This window comes from Poecilia latipinna, unplaced genomic scaffold (assembly GCF_001443285.1).
Source record: "Poecilia latipinna isolate Pla-1442-1.1 unplaced genomic scaffold, P_latipinna-1.0 Scaffold2422, whole genome shotgun sequence".
NCBI lineage: Eukaryota > Metazoa > Chordata > Actinopteri > Cyprinodontiformes > Poeciliidae > Poecilia > Poecilia latipinna.
The window spans coordinates 34,307-57,296 of NW_015115038.1; the positions used below are offsets into that span (position 1 = coordinate 34,307).

Here is a 22,990-nt window from a genome sequence, read left to right on the forward strand (position 1 = left end):
GATGTTTGTTGTGAATGACATACTCTCAAATGAACGAGGTAATTAGTCCAAGTTTGTCTTTATCGTTTAGAAACTACAGCAGCTGTAATGAGCCACAGCAAAGGTAAACAAAGGTAAAATAACTGAACAGGTGATCAACTCTAAACCACTCGCACATTTTTACTCTGAGTCTCTCTCTGTCATTTAAGCACACCCGTTGCCATGGCAACCTCCTGCGCTCCACAAGCCGACCAGAGATTACGTTAAAAACATAACATTCAGTCCATTACGATATCAGGTTTTCAGACTTGATATTTATTTTGTTGTTATTAATAAGCCTCCCTGAACACAGCGGTGGTTGATTAGATAATTTAAACTTATGCTCTGCTAGTCAGAGAGTCAGAGTTGGTCTTTGAGTCGCAATTTTTTATTATCTTGGTAATGAAACTGAAACGCACAGAATTGACCAACACTTAGTTGCAACAATAATTACTGACATTATTATTACTTTTGTTGGGTCATTAATTTGAATATATTTTGTTGATTCAGACAGATCTCATGACACCCACTGTTTGTTTTTTTGTTTGTTTTTGTTTTATAGCAGACAGCCGCTCCTCTCTCTTGACGGTACTGCACACTCACGCTAAATCTTTTACTGGTACGCAGTACCCGACGGTACCTCCTTACTTTCACCCCTGCTCATACCATCCTGTCACAAAGAAGTGACAGTTTCAATAAATATTTAGAAAATATTTATTTTTCTACTGCAACTTTAATGCACTATACCAAAGAGCTTCTGGGACATGTTATAGTAAAAAATAAAAACTATTAATCCACATTTTTCACTTCCAACACCGATATCTCAGGTTTAGTATCAGCCAATACCAATCAGATACATAAAATCTGACTTAAAAGCTCTTTAAAAAAAAAAAAAGACATAAATGTCATAAATTACGAATTTACGCGATAACCCTGCACAAGTACACTTAAATACACCAACATCTTCACAAGCTTGGTCAAACATGTAAAAACACAACTTTATTTTGTTTAGTCAGTATAATTCAGCCAATGTAAAATAAATAATAAAGCATGATGTTGGTCAGAGCACAAAACAGAGAAATTACACAGAACAGATTTGCCCTCATGTATCGGCACATTGTCACCTATCCCCAATCTAGAATTTTTTTCAATATTGGAACCAATACATATATCAATATTGGATGAATGCATCTCTAAAAACAACTTATTTCATGTAGAAGCCCTTGCAGAAAGAAGACAACAAAAGCTAAACCAATTTTTCCATTGCTTTATAGATAGTAGGTGCATATTCTTTAAGCAGGGCTCTGTGCGTGTGAGTTGCCCTAGCAACTGCCATAGACATCATAACAAGAAGGTTGAACAGATAGTAAAGTTGCTGAATCTGTAGTTTTCAGGCTACGTCTGACAGAAAGCATTCCTTCAGTGAAAGCTTGATCTTTAGCAAAGAATGCATCTACAGCTAAAAACATCCTTCTAATATCGACACGACAAGCTCAAGAATTGATTCATCATGATTAATTCTTTAAGCCCCAAGTATTTCACCTAAAAAATATAAAAAAATATTATTAGGTGTTTTTAAAGCCAAATGTAAATGTTGTGCAATACATATTTCCCGTGTTCATATTGAACTATGGACAGGCTCATAAAACCTCACATATTTCTGACTTCCATTTAGTTGCATTCCCTGTCCAATGCACCAGAATCAAGTGAGTGTCTCATTCCCAGTGCTCTGTAGAAGCCAATGACATGCAAAGGGGCAATCCTTTCATTAGATTCAGGTATGAATGAGCAGAGAAGCATCTAGAACAGGGGTGGGCAACTCCAGGCCTGGAGGGCCGGTCTCCCGCAACTTTTAGATGTGTCTCTTCTTCAACACACCCGAGTCAAATAATGAGGTCGTTAGCAGGACTCTGGAGAACCTGACTGCTCTTAGGAGGTGATTCAGCTGTTGGATTCAAGTGTGTTGGACCAGGGAGACATTAAGAGCTGCAGTACACCTGACCTCGAGGACCAGGACTGCCCACCCCTGATCTAGAAGTTCAGAAACAAACACAAAGCTCTGCTCAGAAGCTGTTGAGAACAACTCACCGGACTGTCCAGCAGAGGTCCTCGGTCTGCATCTGTTCGGCCCAGTTCTCTGGTCCCTGACAGAGGAATTAAACTGGGCCTGTCAGAGGGGGGTGGGACTCTGTGAAAGGGGTTTGCATGCAAGTGTGTGTGGGGAACTGGACCGGCTCCATCTATTCTCCTCAGCTTGTCAGGGGGTCCAAGTAAAGAGCGACAGTCGTCCCCCATTCTCCTCCGACTCTCTAGTGGGGATGGAGGCCGCAGGAGCAGTGGAGGTCTGTGCCCAGGGAGGAGGAGAGCAGCGCTCTTGGGATCTCTCCTGGTCTGTGAATCACGACCGGACCGGGGGCTTTCTTGGAGGGAGTGATGAGGCAGAGGCTGATTCTGGGAGGCCGTGGGAGGGGTCTTCACAACAGGTTTCACTGTAAAGCTTTTAGACTTCTCTTTCTTAGGGGCAGCTGAGACGGAAGCATCATCCGGCTTGGTCTTGGCAGTCTTACCCAGTTTGACAGCGGATGAGGAGATCGAAATGTCCTTCTTTGTGGTCGCCACTCCTTCTCCAGGCTTTTTCTTGACCTTCTCACTCTTTGCTTTGACGACCTGCACTTTAACTTTAGCTTTCACTTTTGGACCCTTGTCCTTCTTTGTTTTGTCAGTCTGGGTCTTCGATCCTGACTTGGCAGCTGGTTTAGCCGGAGCAATTGGGCCTTTGGAAGATGTTCCTTTAGGCATCACGGCAACACCTGTAAGAAGGGGCCTTGAGGAGATAGAAGGAGTCTTAGTGTTGGATATTTCATCCATTGGCTCATCTCTAACAGGCGTAGCGTCACCTCTGTCTACAGACTGCTGCTGCTCTGCTTCCTCTCCAGGCCTCTTCTTTTTGATTTTCTTTGACTTGAGGACTTTAGTGCTGGACTTGGCTCCTGATGAAGAAGATGATGGGGGGTTGTGAGGTAACCCACACCTCTCCTCTTTGCCTCGTCTTCCTCGTCCCTGGGGAGAATAATCTCTGGATGACGCAGATATTTTCTCCCGCTCTCTGTCTCTGCTGCCATGACCTCGATGATGCAGAGGGGGGTGCTGGTTGTCAAAGTCTTTGTAGTATTTGTTGTACCAGTCTGCGTACTCCTTCTCCCATTGTCTGTACCGTTCTCTGTCCCAGCGGTCGTGACTTGCAGGACTGTGTCCCTTCAGCTCGTATGCTAGTAACTCCCGAGGAGGGGGCTTTCTTCCGCCGGGGCTGCGGCTCCGATAGCCGCCGGGGGAACGTGACCGTGTTCGAGACCTGTAGACTCTGGGCCCTTCTGCTCCGTCCCAGCCTCCAGGTCGATAAAAAGGTGAACGTGGTGAGCCGGAGCGCCGGTAGCCATAAGACCTTGAGCGAGAGCGGGACCTTGTCCTTGAACGTCCATAACTCCGTCCATTACGTCTGGAGTAAGGGGAACGGGGATAGGATCTGCCATGGGAGCGAGAACGGGACCGACTGGGAGAAAAAGAGTAAGACCTGGTTCTAGATCTGGAGCGGGAATATGGAGAGCGGCTGAATGGAGAGCGGCTGAATGGAGAACGGCTGTAGGACCGGGATCTGAAAGAGAGCAAGTTATTCAACAAGTCAGAAAAACGTATAGTCCCACTGCAGTGTGGCGTCACGAGTGCAAGATCCTTTCCCCATCTCCAAGTTAGGGAGCAAAAAGCTGCTCAGCGACGTTGACTACCATTGGTTTTAGTTAACATTCTTAAGCATAAATAAGAATGACCCCATTAGGGACATGTGTGCGTGTGTGTGTGTGTATGCGTGTATGTATGTATGCATATGTATGTATGGATGGATGGAAGCTTAAATATACGCCTGATACATAAAAGAAAAAGGGATGCCATGCTTTACTACTAATTGTCAACACTACGACAACTAAATAAGGTCAGGAAAAAGTTTTAATTTAAGAAAAAAATTGCAAGGCGATGCAAGTAGTTCAGTTATTTGACTCCAACTACTTTAACATTTAGATGTGATGTAGATTTCTCTGTGTTTCGGTTCCATTCAAAACCAAAACACTTATACCCCAACTGACAGATCTTCAGTGGAGCAGGTGTTTAAATTAGCTAATCAACCACCGCTGTGTTAGATTAGCTTCAACAGCGGTAGTTAGTCTGCACAGATCACTTAACTATAATGGCTTTAATAAACATCAAGCCTGAAAACATAATACTGTAACGGACTAAATGTTCTGTTCTCCCTGTGGGAAATGCTTGCATGTTTTATTTTTCTTTCTAGAATTGCACCGCTCTACATTGGCAGCACATTGAAGTTGTTCTGTACTTTTGTTGGGATCTTTTCACTTTTTCAAATTTTGATTCCTGTCTCTTTGGACAACTGTTGCTTCTGGTTTGGATACTGTGTAGTTGGAGTTATTCATTTAATTTCCCTTTGGGATTAATAAAGTATTTTGAATTTGAACTTGGTGTTGAATCCTGATACATTAGCAGCATTGTTGTTAGTTGCCATAACAATGAGTCTGTATGGAGCATAGCGAACAAAGATAGAGAAAAAAGATACAATTGTTTTTCAGTTATTCTTCAACGTTTTTTGTGTTATTTTTCCCGTGGCACACTGCACTGAATTAATACCTACATCTCTAGGTTTTATTTTAACACAATTGTTTTACAGCAGCGGCAATGGATGGCATGTAAAATAATCGTCTATTGCTCTACAGTGTGGGGCACATGCACAAGATTCCCAGATGTAATAACAATGATATGCAACGGGTCAGTAGTTAAAACACCAAATACCGCAAGCTATACACAGTGACTCTAGAATAAGCCTGGCGCAATATGCAATTAATCCCATAATAAATTAAACTGAGCTTTATCATTTCCATTCTGGTTAATATTTTTGAATACCAATTTTGTTTCAAATTCAAACTATAGATCCCATAGGGAAATTAAATAATGAAAAATAAAATGTTTACAGAGACGCAATCCTTTTTATTTATGATTTGGGTTGCGTGTGTCTGTATTTTCCGTTTTATTTATTGGCTTTGTTTTTCATTTTGAATATTTAAAATATCTTCCAGTTTCAGGATGGCAAGGCTTTCATGAGGACCCTGTTTCAGAAAGCAGAGTTAACAACCTCCGAGTAGAAAGGAGCAGCTCTGAGCAAACCTACCCAGCTGTATGATAATCAGGGTTTTTGGTTTCAGAACAGGAGATATCAACTAGGTAACTCCATTCTGAGTCAAGTTACCCATGAACTAAGCGTGAGCGAGAATATAGAAAAGCCCTCATCAATGGAATGCAGATAACATGATTCAAATAGCAGCTACTTATAAATGTTAGACCCAATGATGTACAGCTCAACAGTGGGAGGGCTCATATTTAAAAAGTTCTATTATAAAATTAAAATTTGCCTAAAAATAAGCTTTTCATGCCTGAAAGCAATAACATAAAGAAACCAGCCAGGGATTAAACCCTGGTGTTCGGTAGAACCTCATCATGTTAATGTGAGTAACAGATTCACATTCACCTCAAAGACGCCTCAGCTGTACATTCAGTTTATGTGCTACAGTAACTTTTCTAACAAGACCTGGTTAGCATTAAAACAAAGTGCAGCACAAAGAATGTCCTCGTTGTGTTATATGAGTGATGTGCGGGCGCAAGATTTAACTATGGCAAAAACCAGTAACGCTAGAAAATATATTAGACGGGGAACAATAAAACACCTAACTGCAGTGTGATCACCCTCGTCTGACAGGGATTTCTGCAGAGTATCTACTCTCCAACATGTACAGGCTCCCACAGAAAAGAACACTTCATTTCTGATGCTTTCCTTGTGCCAGGTTTCAGCTAAAACATAGAACAAACTCAGGATTTGTTCAAACAATCCTGCTGCCGAACAGGGATGGTTCACGGAGTACTTTGCAGTAGTAAGTTGACTCCAGATAGCTGATACACAGCTTTCTGAAACAGAAAACCCAGGATATGCACATAGTTACCCCAGAACTTTCTCAGAATTTTCACTTATCCTGCTTTCTGAAACAGGACACTGGAGTCGGTGTAGAAGTTTTTTCACAAGGTTTACCTGGAATATGACCGTCTTCGTCTCTTTGATGCATTTCTGTATTTCATGAGTTCTTCATGGAAATCTTTAGTGAACTCATCCAGCTTAGACGTAACTCTGTTATTGGCAGGGAACAGAAACAGTCATCATCCCATTTTACCTTCTACTGCTTTCATTCATGTCATAATCTCCTACTAAGCTCTGGAGTTTAAACAACAATTACTAAGCAGCAAAGCAAAAACCAAACGCGTACTTGTCCTGTCGATGGTGCCTTTGTCTGTAGAAGTCTTCTTTTGAGAGAGGGGGTTGTGGCAGGGATGGAGGCAATGGCATGAGAGGGGGCTGGGCACCAGGAGTGACCCAGGGGGGATTAAGGCCAGGTGGACCAGGGGCATAAACAGGCTGAGGCTGGAAACTAATAGCAGGAGGGGGAATGAGACCTGGCCCTGCACTGTACTGGGGAATGTAGGTCTGCGGTGCCGGTTGGTATAGGGCAGCTGGGTAGACTTGGGGTGTGGGGGCAAGAGCAGGAGCGCTCTGCACATGAGAGGAGGGATGCTCTCCTCTACTTCTGTACCTGAAAAAATAAAAATAAAAAAGGATGAGGGAAGCTTCCTATACAAATGGAAGAGACTGGAGCGCACTGGTGGAGAGGTCTTACCAGTGTCTGTTTCCTCCTCGGTGAGACTGGTTGGATCGTGGTTGGTGACCTAACAAAGCATAGATATGGTTTAGATAAAAACAATCTTTTTAAAATATTTAAAGAGATGGTAATAAATAAAATGCTTCTAACCTGATGGATGGCTTGGTCTTGAAGGAGGCAGGTGGCCAATAACAGGTAAACTGTAGCTCTGCGGAAAACATTTAAGACATTTCACAGCTTACAGATTGTTGTTTTCAGTTGAGTTTCTGCTTACATGTAAGTCTAAATGCTTTATCCAAAATTTACATTTGAAGTAGGGCTGCACAATAAGAAAAACTTTTGAAGGCAACAACATTGAATATTGTGATGAAATCAGTTGTGATTCATCCAATGTGATTTGTGTCCAGTATTCAACTCTGCCTCTGTTCAACCGGCTACATATCACCAACATGTCAAATCAAAGTTCATAACACAGAGAACACAATAGCCAATAATCATTGTACTCTCATCGGTCCACTGTGATAGGAATATTGCAATATTGATCGATTTGTAATAAACTATGCAGCTTTAATTTGAAGCTCAAAACCTCTTGGTAGGGCTGCATAAAGAAATCAGCTCATAAATGAAATGAGATCATTTAAAGGTTGACTGTCCCAATTGGATATTCAAAAATCTGATATTTTTTTGATCTGTGAACCAACCATACTCAAAAGTTAATAGGTTGCACAGACAATAGAGCAGTGTTACAAGCATGCACTGATTGCAGTTTTCACCCTGAATGCAGATCTTTCAAAAGCCTGACCCATTGATTCCGATTTTGGCAGATGCCAATTTTTTTGGTCTGAAATGTCTCTAAATATATCAAGAAAATCGCTGAGTTGGCCGCAATGGGTGACATGACCAGGTCTGCAAATGTACAGGTTTGTCAGTCAAACCTCTCTCAGAGCAGACCAAGAGAGGACAGTGGCTGATTTTTAGATCTTTGCTGAAGTAGATAAGATCGATGGATAAAATCGGCTTCACATTAAACATCAGCCGATTTATCTGTGAATCCCTAATTCTTACAGCAGAAAAGCCTAAAAGAAACCATTTCCACTAACAATGTGCTGTTTATATTAAGCAAGAAAATACAGTGTTAAAAGCTCTTTAAAAATGAAACTCTTCTATAGTGGGCATATAGCCACCATGTACAGGTTATTTCACTCATTTGCTTAAATTTTAGTCATTTATTCCTAGAGTTTAGTGTTTGAAAGGAGTAATTTGCAACAAATATCCAGTTTGTGGACAATTAATAAAATTGATGTTAATTACAAGTCCAATATCGAAAGATTGTAGTAGTTTGTTTTATGTATGTTTATTATAGTTCCTACAAAAAAAAATGCATCAGCAGATCAAAGCATGACTGCTGCAGAACAGCGAACAATAACCCTATAATAAATCTTTACCTTTAAGCTATTTTTTTAAAACCTTAAGCTGTGTTATTGTGTTTTGAACAAGCACTGAGTAAATTGATCAGTAGCTCAGAAAATGAACAACATGATTCAACCTTCTTCACAAAAACTCACCTGTGAAGGTCTTTCAGGTGTTCCTGAAGAAGCTCGTTTCACCCGAGCTTCTGGAACGGACTCCCTAAAGACAAACAAAATGATTGAAAAGGAGTTTTGCTTCTTACGGACACAAGCTGAAAACCAAACATCCTTGGTTACACTTACCCTGGAGGGGGTGGTTCACCCTGACTGTTTGAGACCGCAGGTAAATGGGGGTCAACAACAGGAGCAGCAACTGGTGACGCCTCCTCATGGTCAACAGCAGGAGCAGGAGGAGGAGAAGGACTTGGAGTCACAGGAGCTGATGAGCCATCAGGACCACATGGAGCAGCAGAGGTGGTGGAAATGGGTGGAGCAGCAACAGTAGTAGAAACGGGAGGAGCAGGAGCGGTGGTGGAAACAGGAGGAGGAGCAGAGACCAGAGGAGTAGTAGCAAGAGGACGAGGTGCAAGGGGCGGGACTTCCACTTTAGGAGATATTGCTGGAGCAGGTTGAGCAGCATTGGCCAGGAGGGGATCCTGCTGTCTAGACAGCAAAGGTCTGACCAGCTGAGGACGAGGAGGAAGAGGAGTTGCGTGTTGGACCTGCTTCCGGCCATGTTTGGTGTAGCCAGTCTCATTCTTAAAGTTGTTCACAGCCTACAATAAACCAAGATGTTAAAAATCACTTCTAAGAGTAAAGCTCACCCAAAAAATACTTTAGAAAAGTCACGCAAGTAAATTTACCTGTCGAAGAAACTTGTTGGCAATGAGATTATCTGGCGAAACATCCGACTGTTTGCAGCTGTAGCAGATGTGCTCCTCTGAGTCTAGCAAAGCAGTTCTGATACCTGGAAATGAGCAGGCCACCATGGAGGTTTAAATATGGTATCTCAATGTTTTCAGCAAAAAGTATGCTGAAAACTTTTTGATAGTGAAAAAAACTATGAATACAGGGGATGATGGGGAATCCTGTTTTATTAAAATTAAGCATAGAAAAAAAACATTTCTGTGGTGCTTGTGGCTCTTGGCAGTAGGTGCACATGGTGTTACAGATGCACTTACTCATGGCAGATGCAAAAAAAAAAAAAAAAAAGCCAGCTAGTAAGGGTATTTCAAGTCATAGAAACGCAATGATGACATCACTGGGATTGCAACTTTTGACTGACAAAAGTCTGGCAAGAAAAAAACATAAAATATACAAGATAAAATAGTCTTGTCGTGACAAAATTTAAAACCTGTGATTAATGTATTTAAGGCTACCTTATATTTTTGATAAACTTAAAACATTGTAAAGGACTAAACATTCGGTATATGCATTCAAAACTTTAAGACTTTTTAAGGATGCATGGACAGGTTGTTAATGAAAACTTCTCTTTATGATGCTCAAAATATGACACTTCAGAGCTCATCTCGTTCTACAAGTTTTCCCTTCAACCAATGCACCATGACAGGTTAAGAGCAATACTAGTATGTAGTTAGTCTGGAAAGGGTTAAAGTTTATTTAAAAATAAATGAAGTGAACATATTGTAAATGAAGCGCCATAACCTCATTCAAAAACAGTCAAGTTTTTATTTTATAAAAACCAGAATGAGTCCTTAGTCATGGTTAAACAGATTCACTTAAACAAGAGATGAGGTCAGAGTAAAGGCATTTCAACCTTAGAAAAACTTATTGGTGAGAAAAAAAAATCGGATCTCTAAACTGAATAATGACTGGCCGTTTTGCATGATTAGCGTCACTTGTATAAGCTGTGTTGCTGACTACTCAACAACTCACAGTCGTCGCAGTAACTGTTTCCACAGCAGGGTATAACCACAGCGTCAGTCATCAGGTCATTGCAGATCGGACACAGGAGTTCATCAGGGATCGGGTCTGAATCATCCTCAGATGACGACTGGTCGTGGGGAACAAACGGAGGTCGTTCCTTTTTTCCTTGAGCATAGGCCTCCCTGTCAATCAAGATCGAGTTTTTGTTATTTTAAAAAGTCTTGAGTTGTTAGACAAGAGAAAATACTTGGAGAAGGAAAACTGACTGCATTACATACGCATCTATAGCAGGTATAGCATATTCTCCAGTGCTGGTCAACATTGCTCCCTTAGCGCCTGGGTCAGCTTTCACCATGAAGCTCTGTGGTATCCCCTTACTGATCCTTACTGGTTTGGGACCTTCCACACTTTTATCTTGTACCTAACAAACAAAAGCAAAAAATAATCTACTGTCATTACAAGCATGATAAGACCTCAACTCTCATCAATCAGACATGTGCTAAGGAGTTAATACTACTGATTATTACAACTAAAATGTTTACCACCATTAGCAAGGGGCAATGCCGGATGTAGTGGCCAGTCTTGTTACACCGGAAGCAGGTATAATGAGCCGGTGGGGGTCCAATGGCTTTCTTGGAGTAACTAAGAGAAATTGACTTATGTGAATCTCTACACAAAACATTTACATAGAACATTTACACACAGGACAGCCCAATTAGTAAAGAAAAACATCCTTTTACTGACTTTATTGGATCATAATCATGGTTTGATTGAGTCATCATGGCTTTAATCTTGTCCTCCTCTGAAGCATTTGCATCAACCAGGTTTGGTGTCTAAAGTGCATAATGAAAAGATGTGAACATTGAACCAAAAAGCAAATATTAAATTCTCTCCTGAACTCCAACCACAAACATCTTTGAAAAACATTTTAAAAAAGGAAGATGTACCTTAGCAAGCTGAGCGAGAGTCAAAGAAGGAGAAGAGTCCGTCTGCAGGAAAATCAATAGTATACAGATTAAAAATGTTAACTTATCTAGCCGACACACACTGGAAGATGAGAGCACAGACAGTTCACCACATCTGTGTCCAGTCCACTCAAGTCTTCACAACATCAGCAGCATATTGTCAACACACTTAGGCAGCAAATCAAATGTTCAAATCAGGACAGTGATTATTAATAATCAGGGCTTATGAAATTATTATAAAAAAGGGCTTATTGTTCAATATTTCTCCAAAATTGGATTCAAACATCTGTCCAAAATAGTTTATACTGACAAAAATGTTTTACTGTGTTTTTTGGAATCTGTCCCTAGCACAGGCACTTCTATTCCCTTTAGAGGTATCAGAAGTTTTACAGTAAAAACACCAGGGGAAAAAAACTAATTTTACCTAATTTTTTCATAAGTGCATTCCTTTAAATTTGTGATAATCAGCCAGATATGTATCATTTATGGGTTTCTATCAGGAGAAAGCAATCAACATAATTGGGTTTGGTAAACACAGTCAGGTTTACTCTTACTATGATTCCACATGAAGCTGAATCATTTCTGCTACATAAGAATAAAGGCATATCCATGAAGCTGCACATGGATACACCTGACCCAGTCAGAGACAGAGTTCCTTCTTCATCTGGCTAATCCTCCTAACCAATTCAACAACTGAACAATTGGCGTTAATTTAAAATAGGTGCTTTTCAGACTAAAATGTAAACTTATTTTAATAAGACTAATCATGGAAAACTGCATCTTTTAAGCTTTCCCTAAAAACAGGCTTCAGGCTGTCTACAGAAAAGACAGCATCATAAGCACCTATTTCAGAGTTGAAAGTAAATCTAAAATACAGACAAAAATTTGAGCTTGTTCTGTCCTGCTTTTAAAAAGGCTGTTCACAAATGGCACATGAGTAGAAGGGGGCACCAGCATTTAAATAAAAATAATAATATAAAAAAAACTGTAGGATGCCTTGGAGCGAATACACAGGGATCTGGTGCAAGTGGTTCTGACAGAGAACCACTGAAGAACTTTATTGACAGGTTCTGCAGCTTACAGGACACACGACACCATTCCACCTCTCTCTGCAGTAACCGTGGAAGGCCTCCAGAAACTCTCAGGGCATTCGTCTCACAACATCACAGGTTCGAGAACAGATTACAGAATCTTAGCAAAAGGAGCGTCATCAGGATCACCTTGTAAAAATAATCTCAACAAGTCCTGATTTTCTTGAAGTCAAGAAAATCAGATCAAAATTAGCTATTGAAAAAATAGATCTTAAAAGCTAAAAGCTCAGCTGCGTAAAGCTGAGGGTTCGAAAGCCTAAAGGGGGTATGTGCAGACCATCCTTAAAGCAAGGCGCAATGAATATATTTGTGATGAAATTGTACAACACAAAAGTGACAGATAAGTTATGGGAAACCATTTGAACAGATTTATGTTTATGCACAAAAAACTTTCTGAAGAAAAAAAACCTGACGGATCTACTCAACTTACACAACTTCAGTCCTTAAAGTGGAATCAAAATTAATAACAATAGATCTCAGGCACACTTTAATTCCTTAGGTTCTTAACCAGATAAAATATGTTCACAGAAATCAACAATGACAATAAATTATCAATACAAAAATACCACAATTTTTCTTACAAATACCTTAAAACATTGGTCATAAAGCAGGCTACAAATCCACTTCATTATGAGACACAGGAAAGATTTGATCTTTTGTGAAAACTATAAAGTGGCAACAATTCAACAGTCATTTCAATGCATATAAACAAAATGGCTGATTTGGTTCTTTAACGCCATCGCCTTTAGTCACCATTTACATTAAATTGCCATTTCCAAAATAGAACTGAAGAACTGTTTTCAGAGTAACAAATTATTTCAGCTGTGGTGACTTCAACAAGCTCCTTGCCAAGAAACGCGTTAAATAACAAGGTGATAATCTGAAGAACAACAAAATCAATATATAGTAAACAAGTGAACAGAATATTCAACTGGATTTCTGTTGACATAATGTTCTCAAGATAAGTGACTAAAGCCAGATAGAGTGGGAGAGAGAGATGTGAGGAGGAGGACAAAGTGTTGTTCTGGGTTTGTTTTACATACGGGTCTGGAAGATCCAACCACAGCTGTGTCAGAACGATCTCTGCAAAAACAAAACAGCGAACATTAGCCAAGTTAGCTATGAATCAGAAACCTAAAGAAAATATCTTCCTCAAAGCTAAAACATTGATTAGTGAATACAAACATACGCACACAATGAACGTCCTGCCAGCAGGCTTTACTCCACCAATCGGAGTGCGGCGGACGATGACAGACGAGTGTTTTGGGATGTGGGCCTCATCATCTGTGTATTCTAAAAAAAAAATCGCAAAGCCATCATTAAAATTCTAAAACTTGTGGACAAACAGACATTTATCAACAATATGTGCAGAACTGGGATTGAAAAATATAGATCTCTGTATCTGTCTGGTCATTTCGCTCCTTTGTAGTTGCCATTGTTGCATACAAAACTTCTTTCCTTGTTAAAAAAAAAAAGGAACCATAGCTGGTCGTATTTTTTGTGCTGTCCATGCATCGACTTGTATCCACCTTGGGGGCACTTAATAGCCACCTGGACAACTGATGACGAAATAAATTTCAATGTTCTGCTCAATGGAGTCAAAATTAAAAGATCAGTGATTGGCCAGAAAAACACAATCAGTGAACTCTTAATAGCTAACAAACTACTAAATTGACACTGGAAAATGGTAACGTGTTGATATAAGATACTGGTTCACTTTGGTTAAACAGCAAATTGATTTATAGTTTTAATATATTTTTTATCCGTGTAACAAATACAAATGACATCTAATATGAATAGTACAGCGATTATTGGGACAGTTAATGTTGACATTTTGCGCTTACTTTAAAAGACATGTTAACATTGTTAGACTGGGAGGGCTTTATGACTGAAATAATATGTACATGCAAGAAGCAGTTTGGCCTAATGTCTGATTAGGTCGGGGCTCAGGTGGCCCTCAAAAGGCTCTTAACTAAAATAACTTAAGATATGGAACAAAACAAAAAAAAGAGCATTTTACAACTGCTTTCTCCACTCCTGCCTCATCATCAACATTAGGATAAATTAGTTCTTCAATATTAAGTCACTTTTAACAACAGCACAGAGAATAATCACATCCACTGCCCGAATACATATCAAAAACATTTAGGCCACTTTACGCCTTTTATTCAATACTACATTAAAGCATAAAACACACATGAGTTTTCTTCCATCATATGTTATCTTACAGAATCAATTTGTCAGCAAATAGAATACCTTCTCGCGTCTGCGCATTGGTGATTTGCAGGTCGCAGTCTGTGGCCTTGAGGCGCTCCCGGGCCATAATCTGCTTCTTAAGCTCGCTAAGTGTAATATGCAGTCCATCGAACGTGACTGTGTTGTAGTCCAGTTTGGAAGAAAATTTATAGTGAACACACGACATTTTTACAGGTCTACTTATAACCTCAATCAAGCACAAGATAAGGGAAAAACAGATCTGTTATATAAAAAACAGCGTCAACACTGAACACATGAGGCTAAATGTTTAGACTTTAATTGGTAAACCTTCTTCCAGTTTGTTGAAACACTCCTGACAAGAGAAAGGTCTAAAGTGTGGTAAGGCTCAGCTCGCAGAGGACGACAGAGTCCGTATCAAGTAAGTGCCACAGAAAAATGTACGAAGTACGAGACCAAAGTTCATGAAAACACATTGTAATGCCACCAAATCCAAGAGAGCTCATGCAGCACAGTAAATTTTACGATACGGATATAAATTAGGCCAAGTCCTTGGTGAATTGTCCTTGGTGGAAACCCAAAGCGCCACAAGCCGCTCAGGCAGCTAGCAGCGGGCCTCGACTTTCCCGAGCAACAGTCTTATTTAGTGCCGTTCTGGTGCAGTTCCTTTTTTTAAAGACTACCGGGCCCTGTAAAATAATGATAAAAAAAAAAAAAAAGTCCCAAAAATTCTGAGAAATCCTCCGAAGGAGTCCACGAGATTTTTTAGACACTACCTGACCCTACAATGTCTCTCTGATGTCGTTAGATGCGTATAAATGCTAACTAACATGCTACTGAACACATTATGAAACACCAACGGCCTAACAAAAGCTAACAGCTAACGGTAACACCCCAGTCGGCAGCCAGATAATCTTCTAAATCCGTCAGTTACACGATTAGGCAGAAAATGGTTAACTTCGACGATAATATTCCCAACAGAAATGCAAGTAATTCAGATGTTTGTTCAGTTTAAATCCATAAATCCATCTCGTTGGTCCGTGGTGCTCGTCTCCTCGCTGTTTCATCAAAATGGCGCTGGACGGAACCGGATGTATGCGGTATTTTGTTGTGGCGGAAGTCAGAATTTAGTTCTGTGAATGATGTCACACATTTTCTACTTAACCAAATAAATATGTTGTTTTCTGTTGTTTATTAATAAAGCTCAAATGGGGAAAAAAGTCCTTTAAAAAAGTGGAAACTCTTTACGTTTGAATTCTCAAAACACGTTGGGAGTGACTAGGCAAGAAAAGGAAACCAGAAGATTAAGAAAGCAAACTTACAACATCCTACACCTTCTCAAGAAAATCAGGCTGAATGAAATAAAATACAACAGAATAATCTACCAGGACGTTTGGATATTTTTTAATATAAAGACAGCAAAGGAGCAGGTATGGGAAATAATGGTTGAAAAAAAGAGGAAAACTAAGAATTCCATATTTTTCGGGGATAGGAAAGTGCAAAATTGAGCAATCACCCATTAAAAATGTGTGCTAACCAATGGACCCAAAAACAATATCTTAGTTCTTCTATTCTTTATATATACATATAATTATTATTAATATAGGAAAATGTTAGCAGTCCAGTTTTTCTGAACTACATTATCCTGCAGTATCACAGACTTTGAGAACTCAAGCCCTCCTGTCTCTGAAACTGACATTCTAAATGATTTCAAATGACATTTTAGCTCAGCCAGTATTGTTTTTCTCCCTCTGACACAAAGAAACACAAACTCAATGTGTAGACAGTAAAGAGCTACTGCTCATGTTGTCTTGGGAGTGTGTCTCATTTCATTGCCTCCTGATAGTAAGATGTACAGCATGTCCTCTCAGGCACGTGCAGAAGGGGCACTGGGGGTGCTTGAGCACCTGCCCCTTTTGCTCCTTGCCCCCAAGTGCCCTTTTGGTCAATTTTTTTTTTTTTTTTGGTATTATTATTTTCTAAGCCCTCTTCTGACACATAATAACATACTAAAATTATTTGTTGTTTACATTTTTAATAGTGTAATTCTGTAAAGACAAAATATGTCTGGTGGTCCAGCTCTGATTTACATATCTTGCTAAATTGCGGGTTTTAATATTGCAATACTTTCCTATAACAAAATAGACCTGCAGAAAGAAATTACTAATAAAATATCTTACATATGCATAGTTGTATGCTCTATATAGAGATTTTCCTTAACTTTGATTGTATATCTTGCAATTTTGTAATTTATCATTGTTTATTAAACTCAGAAAGCTGAGTGTTTTTTTTAATATTCTGTCCTAGAATGCGGTTAGATGTGCCCCTTTTGTTTTTTTGAGTACCTGCCCCTTTAGTGGTCTCTGCACAGCCCTGTGTCCTCTGAAGCTATTCCTCTTTGTGTGCTGTAACATGCATACTCACACAAAAGAAAATGAAATGCTTGTTCCTTTGCTCATTTACACTCACTCACCAGCCACTTTATTAGGTACACCTTGCTAGTTACTGGGTTGGACTCCCTTTTGCCTTCAGAACTGCCTTAATCATTTGTGGCATAGATTCAACAATGTACTGGAAACATTCCTCAGAATCTGGTTCAGATTAACATGACAGCATCACTCAGTTACTGCAGATTTGTTGGACACACATCCATGTTGTGAATCTTCCATTCCACCACATTCCAAAGGTGTTCTATTGGATTGAGATCTGGTGACTGTGGAGGCCATTCAAGTACAGTGAACTCATTGTCATGTTCAAGAAACCAGTCTGAGATAATTCGTGCTTTATGACATGGCTACTTCCATCCTGCTGAAGTAGCCATCAGAAAATGGGTACACTGCAGTCATAGAGGGATGGACATGGTCAGCAACAATACTCAGGTAGGCTGTGGCATTGACACAATGTTCAATTGGACTAATGGGCCCAAAGTGTGCTAGGAAAATATCCCCTACACCACTGCACCACCACCACCAGCCTGAACCGTAGATACAAGGCAGGATGGATCCATGGTTTCATGATGTTGACGCCAAATTCTGACCCTACCATCCGAATGTCACAGCAGAAATCAAGACTCATCAAACCAGGCAACGTCTTTCCAATCTTCTATTGTCCAATTTTGGTGAGCCTGTGTGAATTGTTGCCTCAGTTTCCTGTTCTTAGCTGACAGAAGTTGCACCAGGTGTGGTCTTCTGCTGCTGTAGCCCATCTGCCTCAAGGTTCAATGTGTTGTGCGTTCAGAGATGCTCTTCTGCATACGGCGATTGTAATGAGTGTTTATTTGAGTTACTATTGCAGTTCTATCAGCTCAAACCAGTCTGGTCTTTCTCCTTTGACCTCTGGCATCAACAAGGCAATTGTGCCCACAGAACTGCAGCTCACTGGATATTCTCTGCAAATCCTAGAGATGGTTGTGCGTGAAAATCCCAGTAGATCAGCAGTTTCTGGAAAAACTCAGACCAGCCCGTCTGGCATCAACTACCATACCATGTTTGAAGTCTCTTAAATCACCTTAAATCTGATACTCGGTTTGAAATGCAGTAGATTGCTTGGTCATGTCTACATGCCTTAATGCATTGAGTTTCTGTCATGTGATTGGCTGATTCAACAGTTGTGTAAATGGGCAGTTGGCCAGGTGTACTTGATAAAGTGGCCGGTGAGTGTATAATACCAGTTTATTTAGGTAGAATTAAAAACCTTCATTTTTTTCACAATAGTATAAAGATTTATAGAGCTCAGCTTTTTAAAAGCTTGGTGTAATGTAGAACAATCCAGCTGAGTCTTAATATCAAAACTCTTTTCAAAATGACTAAATAAGAAATCTTAAGATGTAAATTATACCATCAGCTAATTACTATGCACAGCAGTGTTTTCTTATAGTACCTGTGCACATCTGTTGTTATTAACTCAACATGTAAATAAGCAAAAGACAATTCTTCCAGAGTACTACTTAGATGACCATTTTGTTCCACCCTGAGCATGAAGCCATATTATCCATATAACAAACCACCACTGTCTTTATTTCTTATTCAGAAAATGCATTAAGGACTGATAAGCCAGTGTATAAACTTTGGATGATGTTTATTACTTTTACTGTGCTATAATTTCCCCCCATCACACCACAATCTTTCTCAGTTTAGATTTTCTTGTAAAAATAAATAAAAATACAAATGCATGATTTTCCTTTTATTTCACAATTATTTGCCATTTTGTATTGGTCTATCCATATCAAATCCCAATAAAAAGGAGTTGTCAATGCTTTTTTTGTAATGCCTGGTATCATGTTCATACCTAATGTAATGTAATTGCTTAGGGTAAAGGATCTATATTCAAAAATGATATGAAAACTGTTTTGGTGAAAGAGGAGTGTCTTCTCATTCATATTATATGGATATAGAACAGGGAGGTTGTAGCTTCTTTGCAGAAAACTGTAGTAGCAGGTGGAGGATCATCAGCTAGAATCTTTTTCTTCTTTCCAGTTTGCTAAAACAGATCACCTCTGGGATTTGAATGACTACTCTTTTCTTTGCATGCCTGCTTATGCATGTCTGTGTTTTTGTGTTTCAGCTCCTGGCCACTGTGCTGTCTCAGTCAGTAAAAGCAAAGGAGCATCTCTTGGAGCAGTCACAGTCTGTGGAGCAGTCAACGAGTAAGCACCCGCTGTTATCACAACACTCACAGTCACGTCTCTCAATGTTACATTCTGAACACATTTGCGTTGTCTACCACCATCCATTTAAATGAAAAGCACTGCTTGTTTAGTGATGACTATTTAAGGCGTTGTTCACAAGTACAACAGTTCCCTCTGGGCTTTCTCTTCATCTCACTTTTATTCAGACTGACCGTCTAAAGACCACCTGTCAGCTCACATCAGACACCAGCAGCACTGCCCTCCTTTTATTTTTGAACTTTAAAGTTCTATTAATAACAGCTGCTTTCACATGCAGACAGATCTTCAGATACATCTGTTCCCAGCAATCTGCGCTTTTATGCTTTAACAGCAGTGACAAGGATCAAAGATGTACAAGCTCAGCAGTGAAGTCGCCCAAACTAAAAGAGATCCCAGATATGTAGTCTGGAAAGTCCAGAAAATTCTAGAATTTGATTTCAGTGTTTTGCAGTTCTGGAAAAATATGGTAAAATTACATTAGAATGTAGATTAATATATGTGTTTCCATGCCTTATCCCATCTGTCGTAGTCTGAATGTTTCGTTCCTTTCTTTCTTTCTTTACTTATTTGCTTGTGTCTACCATGTGCCTTAACTAGTTTCCTTCCTTATACCCTTAAGGACACATGGGAAGAAGAAATTCCTTCTTCCCATGTTTAGAAACTATTTTCCTTTACTCCTCTATTGTTTTCCTTTCTTTGTGCCTTTCCTCCCTTCTTTTGTGTTCTTTTATGCCTACTCCCCTCTTTCCATCTGTCATCACTTCCTTCCTTGTTTTTTTCTCGTGTCTGTCCTTCCTTCCTTCATTTTTACTTTGCATCCTTGCTTCCTTCAACCAAATCTGTCCTTGTTACTCATAACTTTTCTTTCTTCATTCCTGCCACTTTCTGGAATTTCCAGGTTTTGTAACTACAGTCTGCCGACTGCAGTGTGCCTGCCTTTAATTCATCATCAACTTAAATAATTGTATTATTTTAAAGTAAAGGTAAAGGGCGTATAGAAGGTTAAGTCTAAAAAAAGCATAGTAACCCTGAATGTTCAAATACTTCTTTATCTTTCATAGCAGAATTTTTCTGACATTTCCACATTTAAATCCTTTAGTTAAAAAGTTATCAATAAATAAAAATCCCCTTATTAATATACAATGGCACAGTGAATACAAACATCTTAAAGTAGAGAAAACATTTAGAAACCAGTACATTACAATGTTAGACGTCTTTCCAAAATTGATGAAAAGATGGAAACTGTTCAATTAAAATCTCAAGAGAACAGGCTGCAGATATTTCCACCTTTTACTGATGGAGTTTTGCAGCAGACAATAATCTCAAGTATCCCCCGTTTGTCTAAAATACATTTCAAAAACACAAAGTCATACCAATTAATTTTGCTCTAGTTTTTAGTGCAAATATCTTAGTACACTCAAAGTAGGACAAAACTAACTTACAAGTAACGGCCCCTACATACTCGAGCGTACTGATTACCTAAAATTCTCTTGTGACAAATTCCTTTATTTCACACAATCCTAATGAGAACTAGCAAGTTTGATGAACTATTTGGGCGCCTAGCTCTGTTTCTTCTCCATCTGGGAAGCCTTAACTCACCTCTCAGTGAGGGACAGAGAAAGGCAGTCACATGTCGGCAAACAGTGGCGCAAAAAGTGGGTATGCAGCGCATAGGGGCGCTGCACCAGAGGGGGCGTCAAAACTCCGTCTGGAGGGGGCGGCACGCCGATGATGCCTTCGCATACACTTCACCTCGCGCACATGTAAATGTAAATGTAGAGAGTTTTACCTTTCATGTGTCTTGGTCTCGGAGGGGGAGGGGGGGACATATGGTCGCTCATACGGATAGAGCGACCGTATGTTTTCTACGCTCCTTCACCCTTACCTACCTTCCTTTTTTGGAGGGAGGAGGGGGGGGGGGACGATTTATGTTTTCGCGTCCACCTGAATAATATGTAGATATATGCCGAGAGCAGCGCAGCTTCCTGCTGCGGGCAGAGGAGCAGCAGGAGGCGGCGCTGGCTTTAACTGTAATCAGGGATCCATTCAATTAGCTCTGTTTATTATGTCCCAACATGTTTATTATGTTCAGTGTAATAATTTGTGCAGCAATCGAAAATGAGCACATACCCGATCATCTTTTCCTTTCCGTTCGAGAAAAAAAAAAAGACAGACTGAACTTATCGGACCACCTCTCTGCTCCGCTGCTGATAAAGAAGTCTGGGATGATGTCTTGTTTTTTGTTCTTATAATTCTGCATAATTCACCATGTCAATATTTGCGTGAATATATAAAGCCGGTTACTGTTAAGCATTTTCGCTTACGTGTCTGTCACGTCCCCGTGACAACTTTAGGTTGACTTTTATCATGTTGATGTCAACTTTAAAACAATATGCACTCATATAACGCTTATTCTTAACCTTATCAGCCCGGTGTCACATGAAAACCAGTTCGATGTGAACACTGTTTCCACCGGGTAGTTTAATGTGCGACACCGAGTACGCGGTCATAAAAATGTATCCTTGCGCGGACATGTCCAGCATATGTCCGCTTCGAGTCTGCGCGGACCTCCGCAGACTGAAGTGCGCCTGAGTATGTTGGGGCCTTAACTGTCAGAAAAATATAGGAGCTTGTTTTAAGTTAATAATTCTTTAATATTAATGAAAAGGTACTACTTGTTAGGATATGTGGTTGTTTGAGTTTGGTTTTGGGTGTTTTAAATAATACTGGGATCATTACGAGAATTTGAGGTGTAGATATTAGGATCCAATAGATGGCAGTAGTGTAACAATAATGGATGTAAGCTGCTGTTGAAATCTAAAGAAGAAAAAGAAGAAGAAGCAGAGGAGGAGGAAGAAGAAGAGGAGGAGGAAGAAGAAAAAGAAGAAGCAGAGGAGGAAGAAGAAGAAGAAGAAGAAGAAGAAGAAGAAGAAGAAAAAGAAGAAGAAAGCACCTATTTTCATTTAGCACATGCTAGTAGCAACACAAAGGATGAACACTTTTACTGTTACTGTTACCGTTCGGAAACTACCGTAATCAGTTCAGTTAAATCTAAACTTGGCAACTTTTTATTTTTCAACCATAATAAATGATATTCCGTTGACCTGTTATGACTCAGATTTTGGCTGTCCGGCCCCCTCTGCTGCTGCTGCATCGTTGTGGAAAACCTGGAGCGGTAGAGATATCTGAAGCTTATTTTTTGTAAAAAAAAAAAAATAATAATAATAGAAAATTAAATGTTGCAAAAATGTTGTGTTTACTGTTTAAAAAAAAAACTTTGGGTTTGCGACTTATAGTCCAGAAAATATAGTATTTATTACATAAATAGTGTTATTTCCTGACTTTTGTTCTGTGAAGAAACCCATAGAGCGTTATTTGATTGTGCTGTCTGGAAAACAATATATTTTTACATTTAGACACTCCTGCAAACGTCACACTTTTTCTGTTACAAACTGACTCCGGCCCCCCACCAGAGAAGGGAAAAGTTATGTGGCCCTCACAGGTAAAAGTTTGGGGACCCCTGATTTAATCTATCCCATCATTTTCTCTTCGTGTCTCCCTTGCTGGTTTTCTTTACTATGGATTATTGTTTTTTGTGTGTTTCTGTGGTTCCCTTTGATTTTTGTAAGTTTGTTTTTCTATATTCTTTTATTAAATCTTAAAATTCTCGGGCTGACTCCGTCTCCTGCGTTTGGATTCTACAGCAACCATTTACACATGACACTAGTTCCACTGGCAGACTATTTCACTTACAAGACATTATTCCTGTCATGAATTGCAATTGTAGGTGGTAAGGTAGTCACAGTGGACCCAGGTTAAAGTGAGAAAATGATGGTTTAATGATGAAAAACAAAATCCAGGTGAGTAGAGGCAGGGACCTCAGACGCTGATATCAAATGGTTAACAGGGTAAAAACAATGACGTAACATGACGACAGTATAGACACGACTAGGATCCGACAAGGAGCAGGGACACT

General features: G+C 39.7%; 1 protein-coding gene across 3 annotated transcripts in view; it reads right to left on the reverse strand.

The window, feature by feature from the left end:
- LOC106937721 (E3 ubiquitin-protein ligase RBBP6-like) overlaps window positions 1–15,065 on the reverse strand; it is a 36,840-nt gene extending 21,775 nt beyond the window's left edge. The window contains exons 1-16 of one of the 3 annotated variants that reach the window (XM_015019373.1): window positions 14,391–15,065; window positions 13,328–13,427; window positions 13,178–13,217; window positions 11,026–11,067; window positions 10,823–10,911; window positions 10,624–10,720; window positions 10,357–10,499; window positions 10,088–10,260; window positions 9,055–9,158; window positions 8,495–8,967; window positions 8,348–8,411; window positions 6,933–6,990; window positions 6,801–6,849; window positions 6,393–6,716; window positions 6,161–6,256; window positions 2,107–3,670 (exon numbers count right to left, since the gene is read on the reverse strand). In XM_015019373.1, the coding sequence (XP_014874859.1) occupies window positions 2,107–3,670; window positions 6,161–6,256; window positions 6,393–6,716; window positions 6,801–6,849; window positions 6,933–6,990; window positions 8,348–8,411; window positions 8,495–8,967; window positions 9,055–9,158; window positions 10,088–10,260; window positions 10,357–10,499; window positions 10,624–10,720; window positions 10,823–10,911; window positions 11,026–11,067; window positions 13,178–13,217; window positions 13,328–13,427; window positions 14,391–14,556 (3,582 nt within the window). In that variant the 5' untranslated portion in view covers window positions 14,557–15,065. Of the gene's footprint in view, window positions 1–2,106; window positions 3,671–6,160; window positions 6,257–6,392; window positions 6,717–6,800; window positions 6,850–6,932; window positions 6,991–8,347; window positions 8,412–8,494; window positions 8,968–9,054; window positions 9,159–10,087; window positions 10,261–10,356; window positions 10,500–10,620; window positions 10,721–10,822; window positions 10,912–11,025; window positions 11,068–12,060; window positions 13,218–13,327; window positions 13,428–14,390 lie in introns of those variants that run through there. The other 2 variants (XM_015019372.1, XM_015019374.1) reach the window with 2 other exon arrangements.
- Window positions 15,066–22,990: the final 7,925 nt, after the last annotated feature.